At 46.1% G+C, this 20,162-nt stretch overlaps 1 protein-coding gene across 5 annotated transcripts in view; it reads right to left on the reverse strand.

Annotated features, from left to right (window-relative positions):
• Positions 1 to 20,162, reverse strand: part of UXS1 (UDP-glucuronate decarboxylase 1) — a 57,247-nt gene that overhangs the window by 29,460 nt on the left and 7,625 nt on the right. For 3 of the 5 annotated variants that reach the window (XM_086326678.1, XM_086326675.1, XM_086326677.1), the window contains 4 exons: positions 13,956 to 13,983; positions 12,696 to 12,744; positions 11,679 to 11,722; positions 7,675 to 7,735 (listed from right to left, as the gene is read on the reverse strand). Coding sequence is in view for 4 of the 5 variants with exons in the window: in XM_086326675.1 (XP_086182801.1) it covers positions 7,675 to 7,735; positions 11,679 to 11,722; positions 12,696 to 12,744; positions 13,956 to 13,983 (182 nt within the window). In the remaining variant the exon portion in view is untranslated. Of the gene's footprint in view, positions 1 to 7,674; positions 7,736 to 11,678; positions 11,723 to 12,695; positions 12,760 to 13,955; positions 13,984 to 20,162 lie in introns of all 5 variants that reach the window. The other 2 variants (XM_086326674.1, XM_086326676.1) reach the window with 1 other exon arrangement.

The following is a 20,162-nucleotide window of genomic DNA, read 5'->3' on the forward strand; positions in this document are numbered from 1 at the left end:
AAGTTCGAGAGTAAGGGGGACTGTGATGGAGAGCAGCGAAGAGGGGCTGGTGCCCCACGAGGACAGCTGGTTCAGCAGGCAGACCCGGGAGAGACCCTGGAGCCCCCAGGGTCAGGACAAACCTCCACAGCTTGGCTCAAAGCGCCCTCTGCAAAGGGGCGAGAATTTAACTGGGTAGGACCAAGGGACAATTTATTAGGTCCTGATGAAAGGACAGACCACAGCACAGGCCAGTTATAGGAGCCTAACAGTTGCTGTGACCCCACACAAGGGGAATGGCTCAACAGGGCCATCAGGGAAAGAAACAGTGCAAAGACTGTGCTGGGACCACCTTCCAGGGTGACCGTGTCCACGCCTGAAGCTGCAGCCACCACTCTTACACTCCAGGGGAAACATGTCAGCAACATAGACCAGCCAGGCCACTGAACAGACACAAACACACCAACAAACCAAAATACAACAGGCCTGGTGGGGAGGGGTGAACAGGATCCACAGCTGCCGCAGGGCCCACCCAAAGTGGCCAGTTTTCTACCAAAAAAGTCAAGATGCACAAAGAAACAGCTGTGTGGGAATCAGCATAGGACAGCAACCAGGCGACACACCTGCCCGTGGGACCCAAAAGTCAGATTCAGTGGTCGCCGAAGTAGCCACCACAAGTATACGCAAAGCACTGGAGGAAGCCAGCTGAAGAAGTGGAGAGAGACTAAAGAGAAGAAAGCTATAAGACAGAAACAGATGGAGATTCTGTCATCAAGTGCAGTAACCAAAGAGGAGAAGGCACCAGAGTCAACAATGTGGATCCAGCAGAAGAACGAACGTGCAAATGTGAAGCCAGACCAGAGGGGGTTTAGGCAACATGCAGAACAGAGAGAACTTGTAAGGGAACATGAGCAGAGCTTCTAACAAACATGAGGTGCTGATGACCACCCCAACATGCAGGTAATGGGAAAATACCAAGGAAAGAAAGCTGAAACTCCCCGAAACTGATGCAACATGGTAATCCACACATTCAAGAAGCTCTACGAGCTCCAAGCAGGAAAATGTAAACATGGGTAGACACGTCACAGGCAGACATGTCACGTTAAAAATGATGACAACCAGAGACAAAGGTGAACTCTGAAAGCAGCTGCGTGGGGCTGAATACTGTCCAGCAAAGTGTATGTCCTGTGAGCCTCAGAACGTGACGTCATTTGGAAACAGGGTCACTGCGGGTGTGATCAGTTACAGTGAGGTCACTATGGAGTAGGGTGGACCACAAGTCCAGCATGAGACACAGGGAGAGCAACATGTGACAGTGGAGGCAGAGACTGGGGTGAAGCCCCATAGAGCAGGGGGCTCAGGGACTCCTGGCCAAAGTACAGTGGAGAGAAAGGCCTGGAACGATCCCCCCCAGAACCATCAGAGAGGACAGCCCTGCCAACAACGCGGGTGTAGACATCCAGCTTCCAGAACTGGGAGCATCTGCTGGTGTAAGTTACAGAGTCGGTGGAATTGTTACTGCAGCCACAGGAAACCGAACAGGAGGAAAAGAAAATGACGCCTGAAGCACAGGGAACCCCGTGACTCACTGCTGACGTTTCATAACAAATGACAGAGGAAGCAGTAGAGAGAAACTGCAGCCAAGAATTACAAACACCAAAGATAACTTCTAGAGATAAAAAACAAAAATAAGATAAGAAACATTCATTGCTAGCAGACCGGCCACACAAGAAACACTAAATTCTTCAGGCTGAAGGCAAATGATTCTAGAAGGCAGGGGGAGAACAAAGTAATTAAGTAACTAACTATAAAAGGCAATATAATCATACTTTTTTCTTCTCTTCTGAAATCCTTTCAATTTAAAGACCAAACTACTTAGCACAGCATTGTGGACACACTTAAAGCCAAAGAACTAAACACCTACTGGTTAAAATAAAAATGTTATGTTATGTTTTAGCACTACAACAAAAAAGAAAAAGCCAGTTGAAAACAGTATGTATATAATTGTATTATGTATCCCTATAAAAATGTATTATCCTTAAAAAACTGTGCTACTTATCCTTATAAAATATAGAAACATATTTGACAACAATAAAACAAAGAAGGTAGGTGAGAGCAAAGTTGTTTGCAGTAAAGAAATGACACCAAAGTTAATTCAAATCCATAGGAACAAAAAAGGCAAAGTGGACTTGGTGATAAAAAGATTAACATTCTATAAAGAAATGGCAACCCATGCCAGTACTCTTGCCTGGGAAATGCCATGGACAGAGGAGCCTGGCAGACTACAGTCCATGAGGTCACAAAGAGTTGGATACAACTAGCAACTGAGCAGCAGCGGCAGCGGCGCACATGGTCTAAAGGGGTCACTGTAGACTCAAAGGTATAAGACACTGAACGTAAGATGCAGTATCACAGAAATAGCAATAAGAAAGAGGGAGTGGCTGTAATGCTACCAGACAAATAGAGTTAAAACAAAAAATGTTCACAGACAAAGAGGGGGCATTGTGTAAGGACAAAAGAGTCAATCTATCAAGTGAATACAACAGGTATAAACATTCACACACCTAATGGCAGAGATACAAAATATGTAAAGCAGAGCTGAAAGAACTGAAGAGAGAAACAGAGACTTCTACAATAACCAGAAACATCAATAACTCATTCTCAACACTGCACAGAACTACGCAGCAGAAATAAAGGAAATAAACACTCAAAAAGCACAAGCCCACTGGACCTGCCAGATGCCTCTGCAACACTCCATTCAACCGCAGTATAATACACAGTTCTTCTAACACATTACTGACCGGGGGATCTTTGTAGAAACCAACACCTGTGTCAATAATTTGTTTTTTTTTTATTTTTATTTTTTTTATTGTCACCCTGCTTATTTTATTTTTAAACTTTACAATATTGTATTAGTTTTGCCAAATATCGAAATGAATCCGCCACAAGTATACCTGTGTTCCCCATCCTGAACCCTCCTCCCTCCCTCCCCATACCCTCCCTCTGGGTCGTCCCAGTGCACCAGCCCCAAGCATCCAGTATCCAGTAATTTGTTATATAAGTAAATATTGATATATCTCAGATCAATACCATTTGGGTAACAAAAGACATATTAATACATCTCTGGTCAATAAGTTGTTAAGAGAATAGGAAATATTCTCCAGGACAGACCATATTCTAGGCCACTAAACAAGCCTCAATAAATTTAAAGGGATTCAAATCATACAAAGCATGTTCTCTGAGTATAAGGGAATGAAATTAGACTTCAGTAACAAATCTGAGAAATCCCCAAGTGTTTAGGTTAATGGATCAAACAGTAAATTATAAGGTAAATTAGAAAATACTTTGACATGAATGACAAAGAAGAAACAGCACGGCCCAAACTTAGGGTATGCAGCCAAAGTGGAGAATTCCTAGAAAGACAGAAACTACCAAAACTAACTCAAGAAGAAACAGGAAACTGCACAGATTTATAACAAGAGACTGAATTACGCCCAAGTGCAGATGGCTTCTCTGGTGAACTTCACCAAACATTTAAAGAAGAATCACAGTTGACCCTCAAACAACTCAACATTCAGGGGTGCCAAACTACCACATACTGGAAAATCCAAGGTAACTTTACAGTGGGCCGCCCACATCTGTGGTTCCACATCTGCAGATTCAGTTAACCACGGACCGTGTAGTAAGTACTGTTATTGTTCAGTCACTAAGTCAAGTCCAACTCTGTGACCCCATAGACAGTAGCCTGTAGACTGCAGCCTGTAGAAGGAAATGGCAACCCACTCCAGTATTCTTGCTTGGAAAATCCCAAGGACAGAGGAGTCTGGTGGGCTACAGTCTTGTATTTGTTGTTTAGTCACTAAGTTGTGTCCAACTCTTTTGCAACCCCATGGACTGTAGCCCACCAGGTTCTTCTGTCCATGGGGTTTCCCAGGCAAGAATACTGAAGTGGGTTGCCCATTTCCTTCTCCAAGGGATCTTCCTCACTCAGGAATCAAACCCACATCTCCTGCAATCCTGGTGGATTCTTTATCCCTGAGCCATCTAGTAAGTCAAGTACTGTAGTGTGTATCTACTGAAAAAAAATCCACCAGTGCGGCTCAAACCCATGTTGTTCAAAGGTCAATTTAACATCAAATCTACACAAAGTCTTCCCAAAAAGTAGAAGAGGAAGAAACACTACCCCACTTATCATACAAGGCCATTACACCTCTGAGACAAAAACTAGGAAGAGACATCACAAGAAAGTTACAGACCAACAGCTCTTATAAACATAGACATAAGAATTCTCAAAATACTAGCAAATCAAATCCAGCAAGATATGAAAAAAGATTATACATGGTAATTATCCTGGGTATGCAAGATGGATTGCAAAACAAATAAACTAGGAAGAGAAGGGAAATTTCTTAGTCTGATAAAGGCACCTCTGAAAACCCACAGGTAACACCATATTCAATGGTGAAAGGCTGAAACCTCTCCCCTGAGATCAGGAACAAGACAAGGAGGTTTGCTCCTCTCACTTCTATTCAGCATCAAGTGTTAGAGATTCCAGCAAGGACAATTAGGCAAGAAAGTGAAATACAATGCATCTATATTGAAAAGGCGGAAGCTAAGCCACCCGTATTTACAGGTAACATGACCTGCATGAAAATACTAAGGAATCCACTTAAAACTATTAGACTCATCAGTGAATTCAGCATGGCTGCAAGACATTAAGAAAATACAAAAATTAATTGTGTTTCTATTCACCAAGAGAATTTCTTTTTTGGTTTCTTTACTCATTAAGTTGTGTCCAACTCTTTGTAAACCAATGGAGTGTAGCCCACCAGGCTCCTCTGTCCATGGGCTTTTCCATGCAAAAATACTGGAGTGAATTGCCATTTCCTTTTCCATGGGATCTTTCCAACCCAGGAATGGAATCCACGTCCCCTGCATGACAGGTGGATTTTTCACCACTGAGCCACCAGGAAAGCAACAAGAGAATACACAATATAAAAATGAAACTGACAATTCAATTTATACTAGCATCAAAAAGGATAAGACACTTTAGAATAAATTCAATGAAGGAAGTACAAAACTTATATTCTGAAAAACTACAAAAGAAAAAATTAAAAGAAAGTAATGAAGACCTGAATAAATATAAAGACACCCCATGTTCAAGAACTGGAATACCATTAATATGGCTATATGCCCCAAACTGACCTACAGATTCAATTCACCTCTATCAGAATCTCAGCCAGCTTCTTTGTGGAAAATGACAGGCTGATCTTAGAATTCACAAGGAACTGAAAGGGGTCCAGAACAGTCAAAACTATCTTGAAAAAGAAGAACAAAGTTGAAGAACTCACAACTCCCAATTTTAAAACTTACTACAAAGCAACAGTAATCAAAACAGTGTGGTCCTGGCACAAAGACAGACATCAGAATGGACAGAACTGAGAGTTCAGAAATAAACATTTGGGTTTATGGACAGTTCATTTTTTATAAGGGTGGCAAGACAATTTGACGGGCACTGGACCACTGGGCAGTCCAGATGCAAAAGGATGGGAGACCCTTATCTAAATCCACATATAGAAATGAACACAAAATACCTAAATGTAAGAACTAAACCTATAAAACTCTTAGGAAAAAACAGGCAAATCAGTGACCTTGGATTAGACTAAGTCTGCTTCAATGTGACATCAAAGCACAAGGAACACAAGAAAAAATAAACTTCATCAATATTTGAATCTTTAGAGCTTCGAAGAATACCATCAACAAAAGACAACAAACAGAATGGTAAAAAAAGATAACTGTATATCGTGTATCTGATAAGAAACTTGTATCTAGATAAAGAACTCTTATAACACAAAAATGAAAAGAAAGAGAACCCAATTTTAAAATGGGCTAAGGGTCTGAAAAGACATTTCTCCATGGAAATAAAAGAAATGGCCAACAGGCCCATTAAAAGATGCTCAACATCATAAGCCACCAAGAAACTCAAATCAAAACCACAATGAGAGGGATGTCCCTGGTGGTGTGGTGGTGAAGACTGCGCTCCCAATGCAAGGGGCCCCGGTTTGATTCCTGGGTGGGGAACTAAGATCTCGCGCGCTGCACAGAGAGCCAATATAAATAAATGAAGAGACATTATGTGAAACAGACACACAATTAGACACCACGTGACATGACGAGGAGGGCTACCAACAGAGACATATAATGACAAATGCTGGCAGGGACAAGGAAAGATCGGACCCCGCACACACTGAAGTCTGTAATAGGATGTGAAACGGTGCAGTCACTTCACAAAAAGGTCTGGCAGTTCCTCCAAAGGTTAAACAGAGCTGCCATGTGACTCGTAGGATAAATGGATAAAGTGTGGTCTATCCATACAATGAAATATTACTTGTAATAAAAAGGTATGAAGTACAGATAAATACTGCAATGTCTGCATGTGCTCAGTCGTGTCTGACTCTTTGCAGCCCCATGGACGGTAGCCCACCACGCTCCTCTGTCCATGGGATTTCCAAGACAAGAACACTGGAGTGGGTTGGCGTTTCCTTCTCCAAGGGATCTTTTCAATCAACCCAGGGATTGAACCTGTGTCTCCTGCATTGGCAGGCGGAATCTTTAAAACTGAGCCACCTCGGAAGCCCACTGCAACATGAATAAATCTTAAAAACACACTAAGTGAAAGAAATCAGTCACAAAAGGCCAAATTGTGCATTATTCCACCTGTATAAGCACCCAGAGTTGACAAATGTCCACAGACAGAAAGTAACCCAGTGGTTGCCTTGGGGTGGCAGGGCTGGGGGAACGGGGAGTGACTGCTCATGGGCTTGGGGTGTCTTTGGGGACAAGATGTTCCGAAGCCGGTGATGGCTGCACAACTGTGGACATGCTTGAACTACTGAAATATACACCTCAGGGCATATCACATCTCAACACGGCTGGCACTGGCTCAAAAGGCAAAGGTGCCAGTCTCTGGGAACACACTTTCCTACACAACACCCACATGGGGTTCTTTCACTGGTGAATTCGTGTTCATGTTTAACAAGGCAACCACTAGCTGGGAAAGCCCCCGACATATTCAGCAAGGTGGTCTGTGAACCAGAAAAGGTTTTTTAAGACCACTGTTCTGGGAGCCATTTCACATTTCTTCAAAAAGTTAAACACAGGGTCACCACACAACCCGGTAAATCCTTTCCCAGGTGTATATATGCCTAGAGGAACAAGAAAGCTATGTCCACAGAGCCTTGTTATCTTATGTTCACAGTCACCTTAAAGCAGAAACAATCCTAAATGCCCATCAAATGATGACTGGATAACCAAAACGTGGCCCAGCCTCACGATGGAATACTATTCAGCCAGAAAGAGGAATGGAGCCTGGACTGTCTACAGTATGGATGAACTCCGGAAACATTATTCAGCTTAAGAAAAAGACCACATATTGCAACATTTGAAATACACAAAACAGGCAAATCCAAAGAGACAGAAAGTCATTCCCGTGCTTGCTAGGAGCTTTGGGGACAGGGGGGTGGGTTAGGAGATGACTGCTGATGGGTGTGGGGCTTCTCTGAAATCAGGATGCAAACAAACCATAAACCACTGAACTGTATACACTGTACCAGTGACTTTCATGGGTTGCAAATTACACTTCCATTTAAAAAGCAAATTCCTTGATATCACAAACATAAATCAGATGTGTAAACTTACCAAAATTCTTTTACGGTCCTTTTCTGATAAAAATTTTACTGGTGGGTATTTCTGAGTGAAGCTGTAGAGCATAAAGAGATTATAAAAGAAAAAGTCAAACATCTATTTGAGTCTTTTCTTCACCTGGCCCCAAAACAAACGCGGACGTGAGAACTGCTACTGTTTGCTCCCTTCTCCTTTCCAAATGAGTGCTGTAGGAACTAAGCTCTCACTGACTAATTTGAGTTCAAGATGAACCTGCTCCCCGTCTAGGATCAAATAGGTGTAACAAGAGATGTTATCCCTGGGCGGGAAAAATTGAAGGATGAACCAGCCACTGGCAGCCAGAGCTAAACACAAACCGGAGATCATGGCATTGAGATGCTGGGCCCAGGACAGGGAGGGAGATGCTGGCTGTGTGGGGTCACAGACGCAGCCCGGCCGACTGTGCCTCTGAGAGGAAGAGAGGAAGGTGCTGACCACAACTCTGTCTGCCTATCCCCTGACTGGGCAGCTTCACAATTCCAGCCTCCCCTGCCCAGAGACCCCGGGACAAAGTGACTGGGAATCAGTCCTTCCTACCCCCTGGGGTCCATATGATCCGGTCTTGAGTCTCGTCTTATCTTTGAATGCCTCCCACCCCCGTGAAGGCACCACTGATCCCCCAACCCATACGGATGTCCCAGGACCTGTACAGCACAAAGAGCACAGAAAGTATCAAATGAGAGTCAATACATGCAGATTGGAAATATCCCCTTAAAGTGACTCGGTCAGAAACAAAAGCACTTTAAAGAAACGTGGACAGACCAGCTCTGGAGTCATTATTTTAATTGGAGAGACGCTGGGCGGGGGCCCAGTCTCCATCCCCTTCACCTCCCCAGCACACCCAAGATATGGAACACATCTTCCCTGTGCTGGTGGAATTGGACACAGCAGGACAGGTCCTCGGACAGACCCTGGGGCTGGGAGTTGGGCATGGCGGGGGGGCGGGAGGCTTCTGACAGGGCACATGATTCTCCCATAAGCACTTCCAGACTCTCAAGACGTCAGTTCCCTTTGCAAACACCAAACACAGGCAGGCCAGTGGGAGATGCCCAGGGGGTGGATGAGAATTCCACACTGTTAGTTCTGTGACCCCCACTCCCCCGCCTGGAGAAAGACCCCCCAGGTGCTCCAGGCACACGGGGGCTTCCTGCTCCGTGGAGCCAAGGGCAATCCACTGGCCACCTGAGCTCTGGCTGCCATGTAAGTGCTTGATGCAGTGGAGGTGGGGAGGACAGCAAAGCCAAGTCCAGCACTGGCCAGGGCACCCTCACACCTGTCCGGCCCCCTTCTCCGAGGACCCCACACCCCTTGCTCAAGTCCCAGTCTGAGCTCCCAGCAGCTTCAGGCACAGCTGACCCGACTCCGCCCACTTCCCAGGCCTGCCTGTCGGCGCCTTCTCCAGATGCTCCTGGCGCCTCCCTTCCCTCACCCATTGAGGTTCATCCCCTGCAGGGTTTATAGACAGTGTCACCGGGAGCAGACCAGGGCTGCACTTGGGGCAGAAGGGGCAGGAGGAACAGAGGGTAAGGCAGGGGTGGGGGTCGGCCCAAACGTGGACACTGAAATCGACGTTCATCCAAGTGAAGAGCTTAGAACAGTACCTGAGTAAAAACTTAACATGAAATTAGATATGCTATCTATACATGCGGCTTCCTTGGTGGCTCAGTGGTAAACAAATTTCAAATCCTGCCAATGCAGGGGAGACAGATGTGGGTTCAATCCCTGGGCTTGGAAGATCCCCTAGAGGAGGAAACAGCAACCCACTCCAGTATTCTTGCCCGGAGAATCCCATGGACAGATAAGCCTGGTGGGCTACAGTCCATGGGGGTTACAAAGAGTTGGACACGACTGAGCAACAATAATTTAACCCAGGCAGAAACAGCAAACATTTTTTTGCAGGAAATATACTTGAAAACTGCTTCAAAGAGTGTGTGCTACGCCTCTGGTTTACAAAACACGACACTAGCTGGGTTTCGTGCCTTGCTTCTCTTCCATGTGTAGCGACTGAGTTTCAGACTCCACATGTGTGATTGTGTTACTCAACTTTGAAAAAATGATCTCACAGCCCTCATTTCTTGCTTTCAGGACCCAGGGCACAGAGCTCCAGGAGCTAAGCAATGGCCCGCCCAGGCCACAGTGACAGAGCTGGGTGACCAAGATGGCTAGGCCCGGGGCCCCATGCTGGCAGGGCAGGGCAAGGGCAAGGTTTGGGCTTCTTCTAAGCCTGGAGACCCTTTAAAACTCTGCTCAGGTGTTGGCTTAGCCACGTATCTGTGTATTCAAGCACCTTCTCCTGAGTACCTATTCTAGGCCACGCTCTGTCCTGGGGACACAGTGGCCACAGGGCAGACGTGGGAGCCCGCCCACCAGAGCCTACATTTCTGAGTGAGAAGCAGCGAGAAGACAGGAGTTGTGAATTCAGTAAAAATGGACCTTCCCTTACCCCCAAATCAATCCTGCAGTCATTACTTACCCCATTTCAGACTCGAACCTTCCTGTTTATTAGCACAGCCTCAGTACTTAGAATTTTTTTTTTTAAATCAAAGGTTTTATTTTTTTGCCTGTGCTGCACAGCATGTAGGATCTCTGTTCTTCAACCAGGGATCAAACCCATGCCTCCTGCAGCGGAAGCTCTGAGTCTTAACCACTGGATCACCAGGCAAGTCCCTAGAATTTTAATTAGCATTGAAAGTGAAAGTGTTAGTTGCTCAGCCTTTGTTTGACTCTTTACAACCCCACAGACTGTAGCCCACCAGGCGCCTCTGTCCATGCGATTTCTCAGGCAAGAATACTGGAGTGGGTTGCCATTTCCTTTTCCAGGGTATCTTATGGACCAGGGATTGAACCCAGGTCTTCTGCACTGTAGATGGATTCTTTATCGTTTGAGCTACCAGAAAAGCCCTAATTAGCTTTATTACCTGCTATCTATTCAAAGAATATTAAAAGATGAGGAGATGGAATCAAGCACATAATCAAGTTATTAGGGCGTGTGATCAAGAAGACAGAAAGACTGCAGAGTCACAACACTGTGGATCAACTATACTTCAGTAAAATTTAAAAAAGAAATAAAACTTGCCTGCATATGAGAATGACTCGGGGAAATTTGCAAACCCCTAAAGCCCAGTTTGCATGCTCAGTTATACCATAATTTCAGGGAGTAGGGCCCAGGGGGTCAGTACTCTTTTCTTGAAAGAAAAAAAGGTCCATAGAGTCCACAACCCAGGCTTCTGAGATAGCACTGATCCCTGAGTCTCCCTGTGTAAACTGGCCCTGACCTCTCAAGTGTATCCTTTCTTCTTGTGGGCCCAGTGCCCCTACGTAATGAGTTCATGTTCCCCTCAGGGACGTTCTTATGCTGCCAGGGTCAGGATGGCTGTGTGAACATTCCTAACACAAAGTCAGGAAACGTGAAACTAGACAGAGCTCCAACAGTTTCCAACACAAGGTCTCATCCACATCTGACTTTCTGACTCCAACAGTAACCTGGTTAGTGAGATGCCACCTGCCTGGCTCAACTACCTGAGGGACAGAACCCTTCAGGATGAGTCACCAGGGAAGCAGCCCCAAGTTACAGGTGACTCTCCTGTGTGATAGGAACGAGTTACCAGAAAATTCTTTAGGATGACGGTCATACGTGTGGTACCGAAAGGAGTCATGCGATTCTCATATTTCAGGAGATTCTGTGTGCAAAGCCACTGTCTTAGAAAAGTTATCCAAATGATTCACTTTTTTTTCAAAAAAGTTAATGCAAAAATGATCGCTGGTGGGCAGATTTTGTTCTCTTTCCGCCAACCTAAAACTTGTGGTGGGTTTCTTCTTAAACTATTTATTTTAAAGCTTCAATTAAAATTGCTCAAACTATGGCAGTCCTGTCAAAGGCAGAATTTCTGGATCCCACCCACTGAAATGTTATAGGCAGTATAACTTCAGCACCAAATGGTGGCAAGAAAGATTAAACCACAAGTAACAGGTACACATACCTCTTTTCCAAATCTCTGATTTTCTCCCTTAGTGGTTCAATGATCTGAAACAAAAATAACCAGAATCAGTTTTGAAGCAGAAACACAGTCCTCCAGTACTTCCACCCACTCTGATGTTCCAGGAGGATGGGACGTGACACAAAACAGATTTCCAATTACTTCTGCGATCTACCTCCAGCTTGAAATTAAGTCAGAGCCCCTAAGTCACAATTCCAGAACCAAGATGCTGAACTGCGTGCTAGAATCTCTGACTCCAGAGATGCCTGAACTCTGAGGAAATTCATCTTCTTCCTTCCAGACCACACGGGCACCGTTTGAGGTGGTGCAGGCCCACAAAAGCAGGTGAATCTCCACCCCTGCCTCTCTTCACGTGAGACCGAGAACCGCCAGGAGCCGCCTGCGTGTCACCTGCTGTCAGCCCAGCACACGGTCCACCACACCCACATGTCAGGGCTGGGACTGCATGAACGACCAGCATGTGGCTCCAAATCCCAGTGAGCGACCCCCTCACCAAGTCCGTGTTACAACAGTCTGTCTACACAGACACTGGACTCAAACACAAGCAATTGTTCTAAACAGAAGTTGTGGAGCAGGCCAGACTTCCCGGCTCTCGTCGAGGCCCGTCCCCGACCCATGTGTCCCCACTGCCCTGTGAGCTCCCAGGGTCCTGGCATCTGAGTCCAGCTGTGTTTCCATCTACACTGGCTCAGGTGAGCAGAGGCGGACCCCTGTCTCCATCCAGGTAAAGATCCTCACTGCCCTCTCTCTTCAGAACCCTGGAAAGGCTCTCCTGAAAAGTCACATAAAAGCGTGAACCTATCTTGCCTGTGGGACAGAATTTAGCATGTCGCACCGTTATAAATGGGCAAAGCTGACACAGAGGTGCATCCACAGCCTCACAGACAGCAAGTGGATCACGGCTGGCATGATGTGGCCACAATAAAGGTACCAGCATAGACAAAAGAACTAAGTGGAGAGAAGCAGACAGTGGGAACAAAACACAGAGAGGAGACTCACCTCTTCAATCCTGCTCTCAATTCTGAGCTCCCTGTTCTCCTGGATGGACCTGTTGAGTAGAACACTGCAAGACTGAGATAGACTGAAAGGCTCTGTGACCGCGAGGTCTACTTCTGAACAAACCACCGCAACATGCAGCACACCAGTGCAGACCATCACCTCCTCCCAAGCAATCAGCCCAGCCCCACCCCGAGGGGAGGCCAGGGGACCAGACAACTGCTGGGGGTGGGTCTCCAGGGATCGCAAACACCTCCAGGGTGTTTCTGCTAAACTAAGATCGCCTCACTGTCCTGTGATGCCCAACGTGCGATTTTAAATCAGAGGCAGGAAGTGTGTCTACAGCAGCACAAGTTCCTGCTGGGCTGTCCTGGGATTTAAGGCAAAGTGGAATTTTTCCAACTGAAAAGACTGAGCTCCTTTAATGGGACCTGAGCAGCCCTCCAGCCACACACAGAGGCCTCTGTTGGCAGACACACATCCGCCAAGGGGGAGGAGTCGGTCCCCACGGCCCCACCCGCCCTGCAAACCCCACTGGGCATGCCGAGCGGGTGGGGCAGAGCTACCCTCACCACAGCCCTGCAGCCCCCGCTGTCACCACAATGTGACTGCTGTTCTTTGACTGTCACACAAGAAATACGAAGTGGAGAGGGCTGTTCTTTAAATATGAAATAGTACTCATGGCACCAAATCTGGTTTTACAGTGAATGTCTATTACTTTGACTGATCTTTTTTTTTTTTTTTTAATTTTAAAACAACAGTTGACACAGGATTTGATTTTTACAAGGGCCCCTCGTTCTCTGTTGAGCAGCACAAACGATGCCCACCCAGAGTGGAAGGTCCTCGGGCCTTCCCTTCCCTGTGATGGAAGGTGGTCTCAGCATCCACTGGTCTGCTCCTGGGGCGGTGGGCAGTCTCGGTTTCCCTAATGGGCTTAGGAAAGGCACCCCAGCACTCACTCTAACCACCCAGAAATGCCATTTACATCTCAGGAGCCAGGAAGATGGGTGCGGACAACACCAAGGAGCCACCACTGCTGCCCAGAGATCCCTCTTCTCATCTGGGCTGACCTGGGGCAGCCTGAACACTAGCTGCGTCCTCCGGAGCATCCAGGAGAGAGATGCACACGGGTGTGTGAGCAGCAAGGAGCTCAGTTCACTTTTACACTGTCCTCAAATCGGCCTGTGCCGCCGAGGTATGTGTGTAACAGTGGTGTGTCATTTCAGCCCAAACAGAACAGCCAAGTTATTAAAAATCAATTACCTCATGTTAATCAAGTTGCCCCAAACAGCTGTAAGAGAAAGAAAAAGGAAAAGTCAATATTTAAGTTTGCAACATTCAAGGACTCCAACTAATACAACATTAATTTTTAACCTATATCTTAAAGTACACTAAGAAAACTATAGCTTACGAAGACAGTAAAATGCACACTTTTAAAATAATAAGCCCTACTAAACTTAAGTGGGAAGATGATCCTATATATCTCCTAATTTAGAATAACATTTTGGGATCTGGAGTGCAATGGTGCACGTGTGTTTTTTTTTTAAGGTTCTTTTTTTGGGGAGAAGGGGTATCTGGACCATTTTTAAAGTCTTTATTGAAATTTGAATGTTATAATATTGGTTTTGTTTTGTTTTTTTGGCCACAAGACATCTGGGATCCTAGCTCCCTGACCAGGGTTCAAACCCACACCCCCTGCATTGGAAGGTGAAGTCCCAACCACTGGACCACCAGGGGAGTCCCGGGGCAGGCACTGTGATACACAGTATGTCCAGCCTTTGGGGATGAGCCAGTCACAGAAATTAAAGAACCATGTGAATAAAAGAGATGCCAGGCCTCAGTCCCACCGCATCCATCAAACGTCAATGAGACCCAGAGAAGCTACAGGTGGCCTGACTCTGGCTGGCCCTCACTCATCTCCCCTACATCAGTTTCCCCTGCAGGGCTACCTCCTGGACGACAGACACCTGAATACTGTGAACCAGTTATAAATATCTCACCAGGGGTGACCACCGACACAGGAGACCGTGACACCCACTGAAGCTCCCAATCAGAGGGTTACTTCACAGAGAAACCTTCACAGAGAAGGGTGTGGCTCCCACTCTGTCCACATCCCGATGCGGGCCCCATATGGCCGTTCCAATGCTGCTCACCTTCAGGGACCAGGTGCCCCTAGGTGCTGCCAGGTGCCAGGTGCTGGGAGAGGCACAGAGCAAACACACACACCCTGGAGTCCAGGACTAGCGATTCTGTGAGTCTGGGCGGGGGGCGAGGTGAGGGGAGACCCCAGGCATGTTCTCGCTGCATCCTCAGGTACACAGCAGGGATAACATGTTCAATGGATAGCTCTCAGGGTCCAAAATAACATCCCCCCACAAGAAATTCCCACTGTTAACAAAGGGGTGTTGAAAGTATAAAAGCACAGCCCTTGTTCAAACAGAAGAAACTATGATAGTATAAGATCAGCAATAAATAACTAAAAAGTGGCAAGTAAGCATGAAATGGGAGGATTTTAAAATAGAACTGAACTATATTCACTATTTGGGCTTCCCTGGTGGCGCAGATCTGGTAAAGAATCCACCTGCAGTGCGGGAGACCTGGGTTTGAGCCCTGAGTCAGGAAGATCCCCTGGAGGAGGGCACGGCAACCCACTCCAGTATATTCTTCCCTGGAATATTCAATGGACAGAGAAGCCTACAGCCTACGGTGTTGCAAAGAGTCAGACACGACTGAGCGACTGAGCACGCAGCATATATTTTTCACTATTCACTAAAAAAAAAAGTATATATATATTTTTTTATACTTTTGGACCATGTGACCTTACTTTTGAGTATTATCCTCAGGAAATAAGTATACATATAAGAAAACTACCTTCACAAATGACGGCTTTATTTATAATGTAAAAAATGGCATAAATCAAAGTATCTTACAATTAGAGAACTATCATATAAAGTACGATATCAGTTCATCTCAGTTCAGTCACTCAGTCATGTACGACTCTTTGTGACCTCATGACTGCAGCACGCCAGGCTTCCCTGTCTACCACCAACTCCCGGAGTTTGGTCAAACTCATGTCCATTGACTCATGCCATCCAACCATCTCATCCTCTGTAGTCTCCTTTTCCTCCTGCCTTCAATCTTTCCCAGCATCAGGGTCTTTTCAAATAAGTCAGTTCTTCACAGCAGGTGGCCAAAGGATTGGAGCTTCAGCTTCAACATCAGTCCTTCCAATGAATATTCAGGACTGATATCCTTTATGACAGACTGGTTGGATCTCCCTGCAGTCCAAAGGACTCTCAAGAGTCTTCTCCAGCACCAGAGTTCAAAAGCATCAATTCTTAGGCACACAGCTTTCTTTATAGTCCAACTCTCACATTCATACATGACTACTGGAAAAACCACACCTTTGACTAGACAGACCTTTGCTGGCACAGTAATGTCTCTGCTTTTTAATATGCTGTCTAGGTTGGTCATAGCTTTTCTTCCAAGGAGCGTTTTTTAATTTCATGGCTGCAGTCACCATCTGCAGTAATTTTGGAGCCTAGAAAAATAAAGTCTGTCACTGTTTTCATTGTTCCCCCATCTATTTTCCATGAAGTGATGGGACCAGATGCCATGATCTTCATTTTCTGAATGTTGAGCTTTAAGCCAACTTTTTCACTCTCCTCTGTCACTTTCATCAAGAGGCTCTTTAGTTCTTCTTCGCTTTCTGGCATAAGGGTGGGATCTGTGTATCTGAGGTTATTGATATTTCTTCCAGCAATCTTGATTCCAGCTTGTGCTTCATCCAGCCCAGCATTTCTCATGATGTACTCTGCACATGAGTTAAATAAGCAGGGTGACGATATACAGCCTTGACGAACTCCTTTCCCAATTTGGAAGTAGTCTGCTATTCCACATCCAGTTCTAACTGTTGATTTTTGACCTTTACACAGATTTCTCAGGAGGCAGGTCAGGTGGTCTGGTATTTCCATCTCTTTCAGAATTTTCCACAGTGTGTTGTGATCCACACAGTCAAAGGCTTTGGCATAGTCAATAAAGCATAAGTAGATGTTTTTCTGGAACTCTCTTGCTTTTTTGATGATCCAAGGGATGTTGGCAATTTGATCTCTGGTTCCTCTGCCTTTTCTAAATCCAGCTTGAACATCTGGAAGTTCACGGTTCACATACTGTCGAAGCCTGGCTTGGAGGATTTTGAGCATTACTTTACTAGCTTGTGAGATGAGTGCAATTGTGCAGTAGTTTGAACATCCTTTGGCATTGCCTTTCTTTGGGACTGGAATGAAAACTGACCTTTTCCAGTCCTGTGGCCACTGCTGAGTTTTCCAAAGTTGCTGGCATATTGAGTGCAGCATTTTCACAGCATCATCTTTTAGGATTTGAAAGAGCTCAACTGGAATTCCATCACCTCCACTAGCTTTGTTCAGAGTGATGCTTCCTAAGGCCCACTTGACTTTGCACTCCAGGATGTCTGGCTCTAGGTCAGTGATCACACCATTGTGGTTATCTGGGTCATAAAGATCTTTTTTGTATAGTTCTTCTGTGTATTTTTGCCACCTCTTCTTAATATATTCTGCTTCTGTTAGGTCCATACCATTTCTGTCCTTTATTGTGCCCATCTTTGCAGGAAATGTTCCCTTGGTATTTCAGAATGAAATGAAGAGTACAGAATGAAGCAGGGCAAAGGCTAACAGAGTTTTGCCAAGAGAACACACTGGTCATAGTAAACACCCTCTTCCAACAACACAAGACAAGACTCTACACATGGACATGACCAGATGGTCAATACCAAAATCAGATGGAGAAGCTCTATGCTGCTGCTACATCGCTTCAGTCGTGTCCGACTCTGTGTGACCCCATTGACGGCAGCCCACCAGGCTTCCCGTCCCTGGGATTCTCCAGGAAGAACACTGGAGTGGCTTGCCATTTCCTTCTCCAATGCATGAAAGTGAAAAGTGAAAGTGAAGTCGCTCAGTCATGTCCGACTCTATCGACCCCATGGACTGCAGCCTACCAGGCTCCTCCGTCCATGGGATTTTCCAGGCAAGAGTACTGGAGTGGGGTGCCATTGCCTTCTCCGGGAGAAGCTCTATACTGTCTGCAAAAACAAGACCAGGAGCTGACTGTGGCTCAGATCATGAACTCCTTACTGCAAAATGCAGACTGAAATCGAAGAAAGTAGGGAAAATCACTAGACCATTTAGGTATGACCTAAATCAAATCCCTTATGATTATAAAGTGGAAATGACTAATAGATTCAAGGGATTAGATCTGATAGACAGAGTGCCTGAACAACTATGGACAGAGGTTCATGACATTGTACAGGAGGCAGTGATTACGACCATCGCCAAGAAAAAGAAAGGCAAAAAGGCAAAATGGTTGTCTGAGGAGACCTTACAAATAGCTGAGAATATGATATAGCCATTCATTTAATGAAATCATAAAGTCATTAAGTATGACTATAACTATTATCAAAAAGATAAGAGATAACAAGTGTTGGCCAGGATGTAGAGAAAAGGGAACCCTAGTTCACTCACCATGAATGGGAATACAAAGTGGTGTACTATGGAAAATAGTATGGAGGTTCCTCAAAAAATTAAATATAGGACTACCATACAACCCAGGAAATCCAATTCTGGGCATTTATCCAAAGGCAATGAAAACACTAATTCAAAAGGATACATGCACCTCTGTGCTCTTAGCAGCACTATACAATAGCCAGGACATGGAAGCAACCCAAGTGTTCAAGAAATAAGGGTGGATAAAGAAGATGTGGTGAATATATGCAATGGAATAGGTTTCGGCTGTCACAAGAAGGAAATCCTGACAACTGCAGTAACATGGATGGATCTTCAGGACACTGCGCTAAGTGAAGTAAGTCAGGGAAAGACAAATGCACGATCTCACTTAGGTGTGTGCATACTAAGTCGCACAGTCGTGTGCAAGTCTTTGGAGCCCCATGGACTGCGGCCTGCCAGGCTCCTCTGTTCCTGGGATTCTCCAGGCAATCATACTGCAGAGGGTTGCCATGCCCTCCTCCAGGGGGTCTCACTTACATGTAGAATCTAAAGACAAACAACAAAAACCCAAGCTCACAGATACAGAGAACAGACTACCGGTTGCCAGAGGTGGAGGTGGGTGAAGTGGGTGAAATAGGTTAATGCAGTTAAAACAAATCCTAGGAACTTACCCACACACTACTGTATACCCAACAGAAAACTACTAAGGACTCAGTGCACAGCACACGGAAGTCTACTCAATACCTTGTAGCGACCTGTATGGGAAAAGAAGGTCAGGGCAGACCTGCTCGCAGAGCCTCTGGAAGTGGACCTTCCAGTCCTGTTGTCTGAGTCCCAGCCATCATCCCAGATAACACCAAAAAGAGAACAGACTCTTCAAACTCCCACCCCCACAGAGCTGTGAGCATGGTGAACCACTGCCGCTCCATCCCACCAGGTCCTGAGGTGGTCACTTACGCAGCACAACCACCAGAACCAGAGCATGGACAGGAACCTGGCCTTTAATTCCCTGTCGACCCTGGATCTGGGCTACACTCCTCCCAGTGCCCAGCACCCACGTCGCAGGCCCCAGGTGCCCATCTGGGCAGAACACCTGGCTCCAGACTGAAGTTCTGGGGGACCCTGCACCCCAACCACACAGGCTGCCTGCCTTGTGATCAAAGCATTAAACATGCCCAGGACAGTGGTGCCCTGCTCACCCCATGAACCCCGACAACCCCGGCCCCAGAGAAGCAGACACCTGCCCGCCCTGAATAAACTCCACAGTGGCACAAAGCATCGTTAGTGTCACAAGAGAAGCATCAGAAGAGCTGTTTAAACAGATCAGAAGGTTCAAGTCGAAGATAACTCTTCTAAAATTCTCCAACTACAAAATGAGGTTATCAGAGGAGGGAACCTCCCCCTCAGCTCCCCTGAAAGAATCAGGTGCTCAGGCTCAGACAGCATCACACACAGAAGAGCGGGGAGCCTTTCTGCTCCCCGACCTGGAGAGAGCTGGCCCCAAACCACACACCTGTGCCTAGCTGGCCAGGCCTGCGTTCACCCGTGTGGTTACACAGGAGGAAGCTGCCCAGGTGAGAAGGTGACCTGGGGAGCCCAGCAGGCTACCTACCAGCTGACATCCTTCACAGGCCGCATGTGGGGCGCTGTTTGTGGGGCCCTGAGAGAACCCCGCACTATCCCCGCCCCCAGGCTGGCCTCCAGCATGAGCCCCAGAACAGGCTCCGCAGTTCTCTGCTCTGTAGCCCCAGCAGTCCCCACTGGCAGGTCCGAGCTCTGGCGATAAAACACCTTTGAGTGACTCACAGACTTTCCTAAGAAAATCACACTAACATTCCCTTGGGAAAATTTTTTTTGCCCGAAGATGTTCCCCTTTTTTAAACAAAATGGTTAAGAATGCAAGAAACCGTGGGCTTTGTAGATGACATCTGTTCCTCTAAAAAGTCTTCAC

The sequence above is a fragment of the Bos grunniens genome, chromosome 11 (genome assembly GCF_055505025.1).
Source record: "Bos grunniens cultivar Pamir isolate PY7600 chromosome 11, Bosgru_T2T1.0, whole genome shotgun sequence".
NCBI classification, from domain to species: Eukaryota; Metazoa; Chordata; class Mammalia; order Artiodactyla; family Bovidae; genus Bos; species Bos grunniens.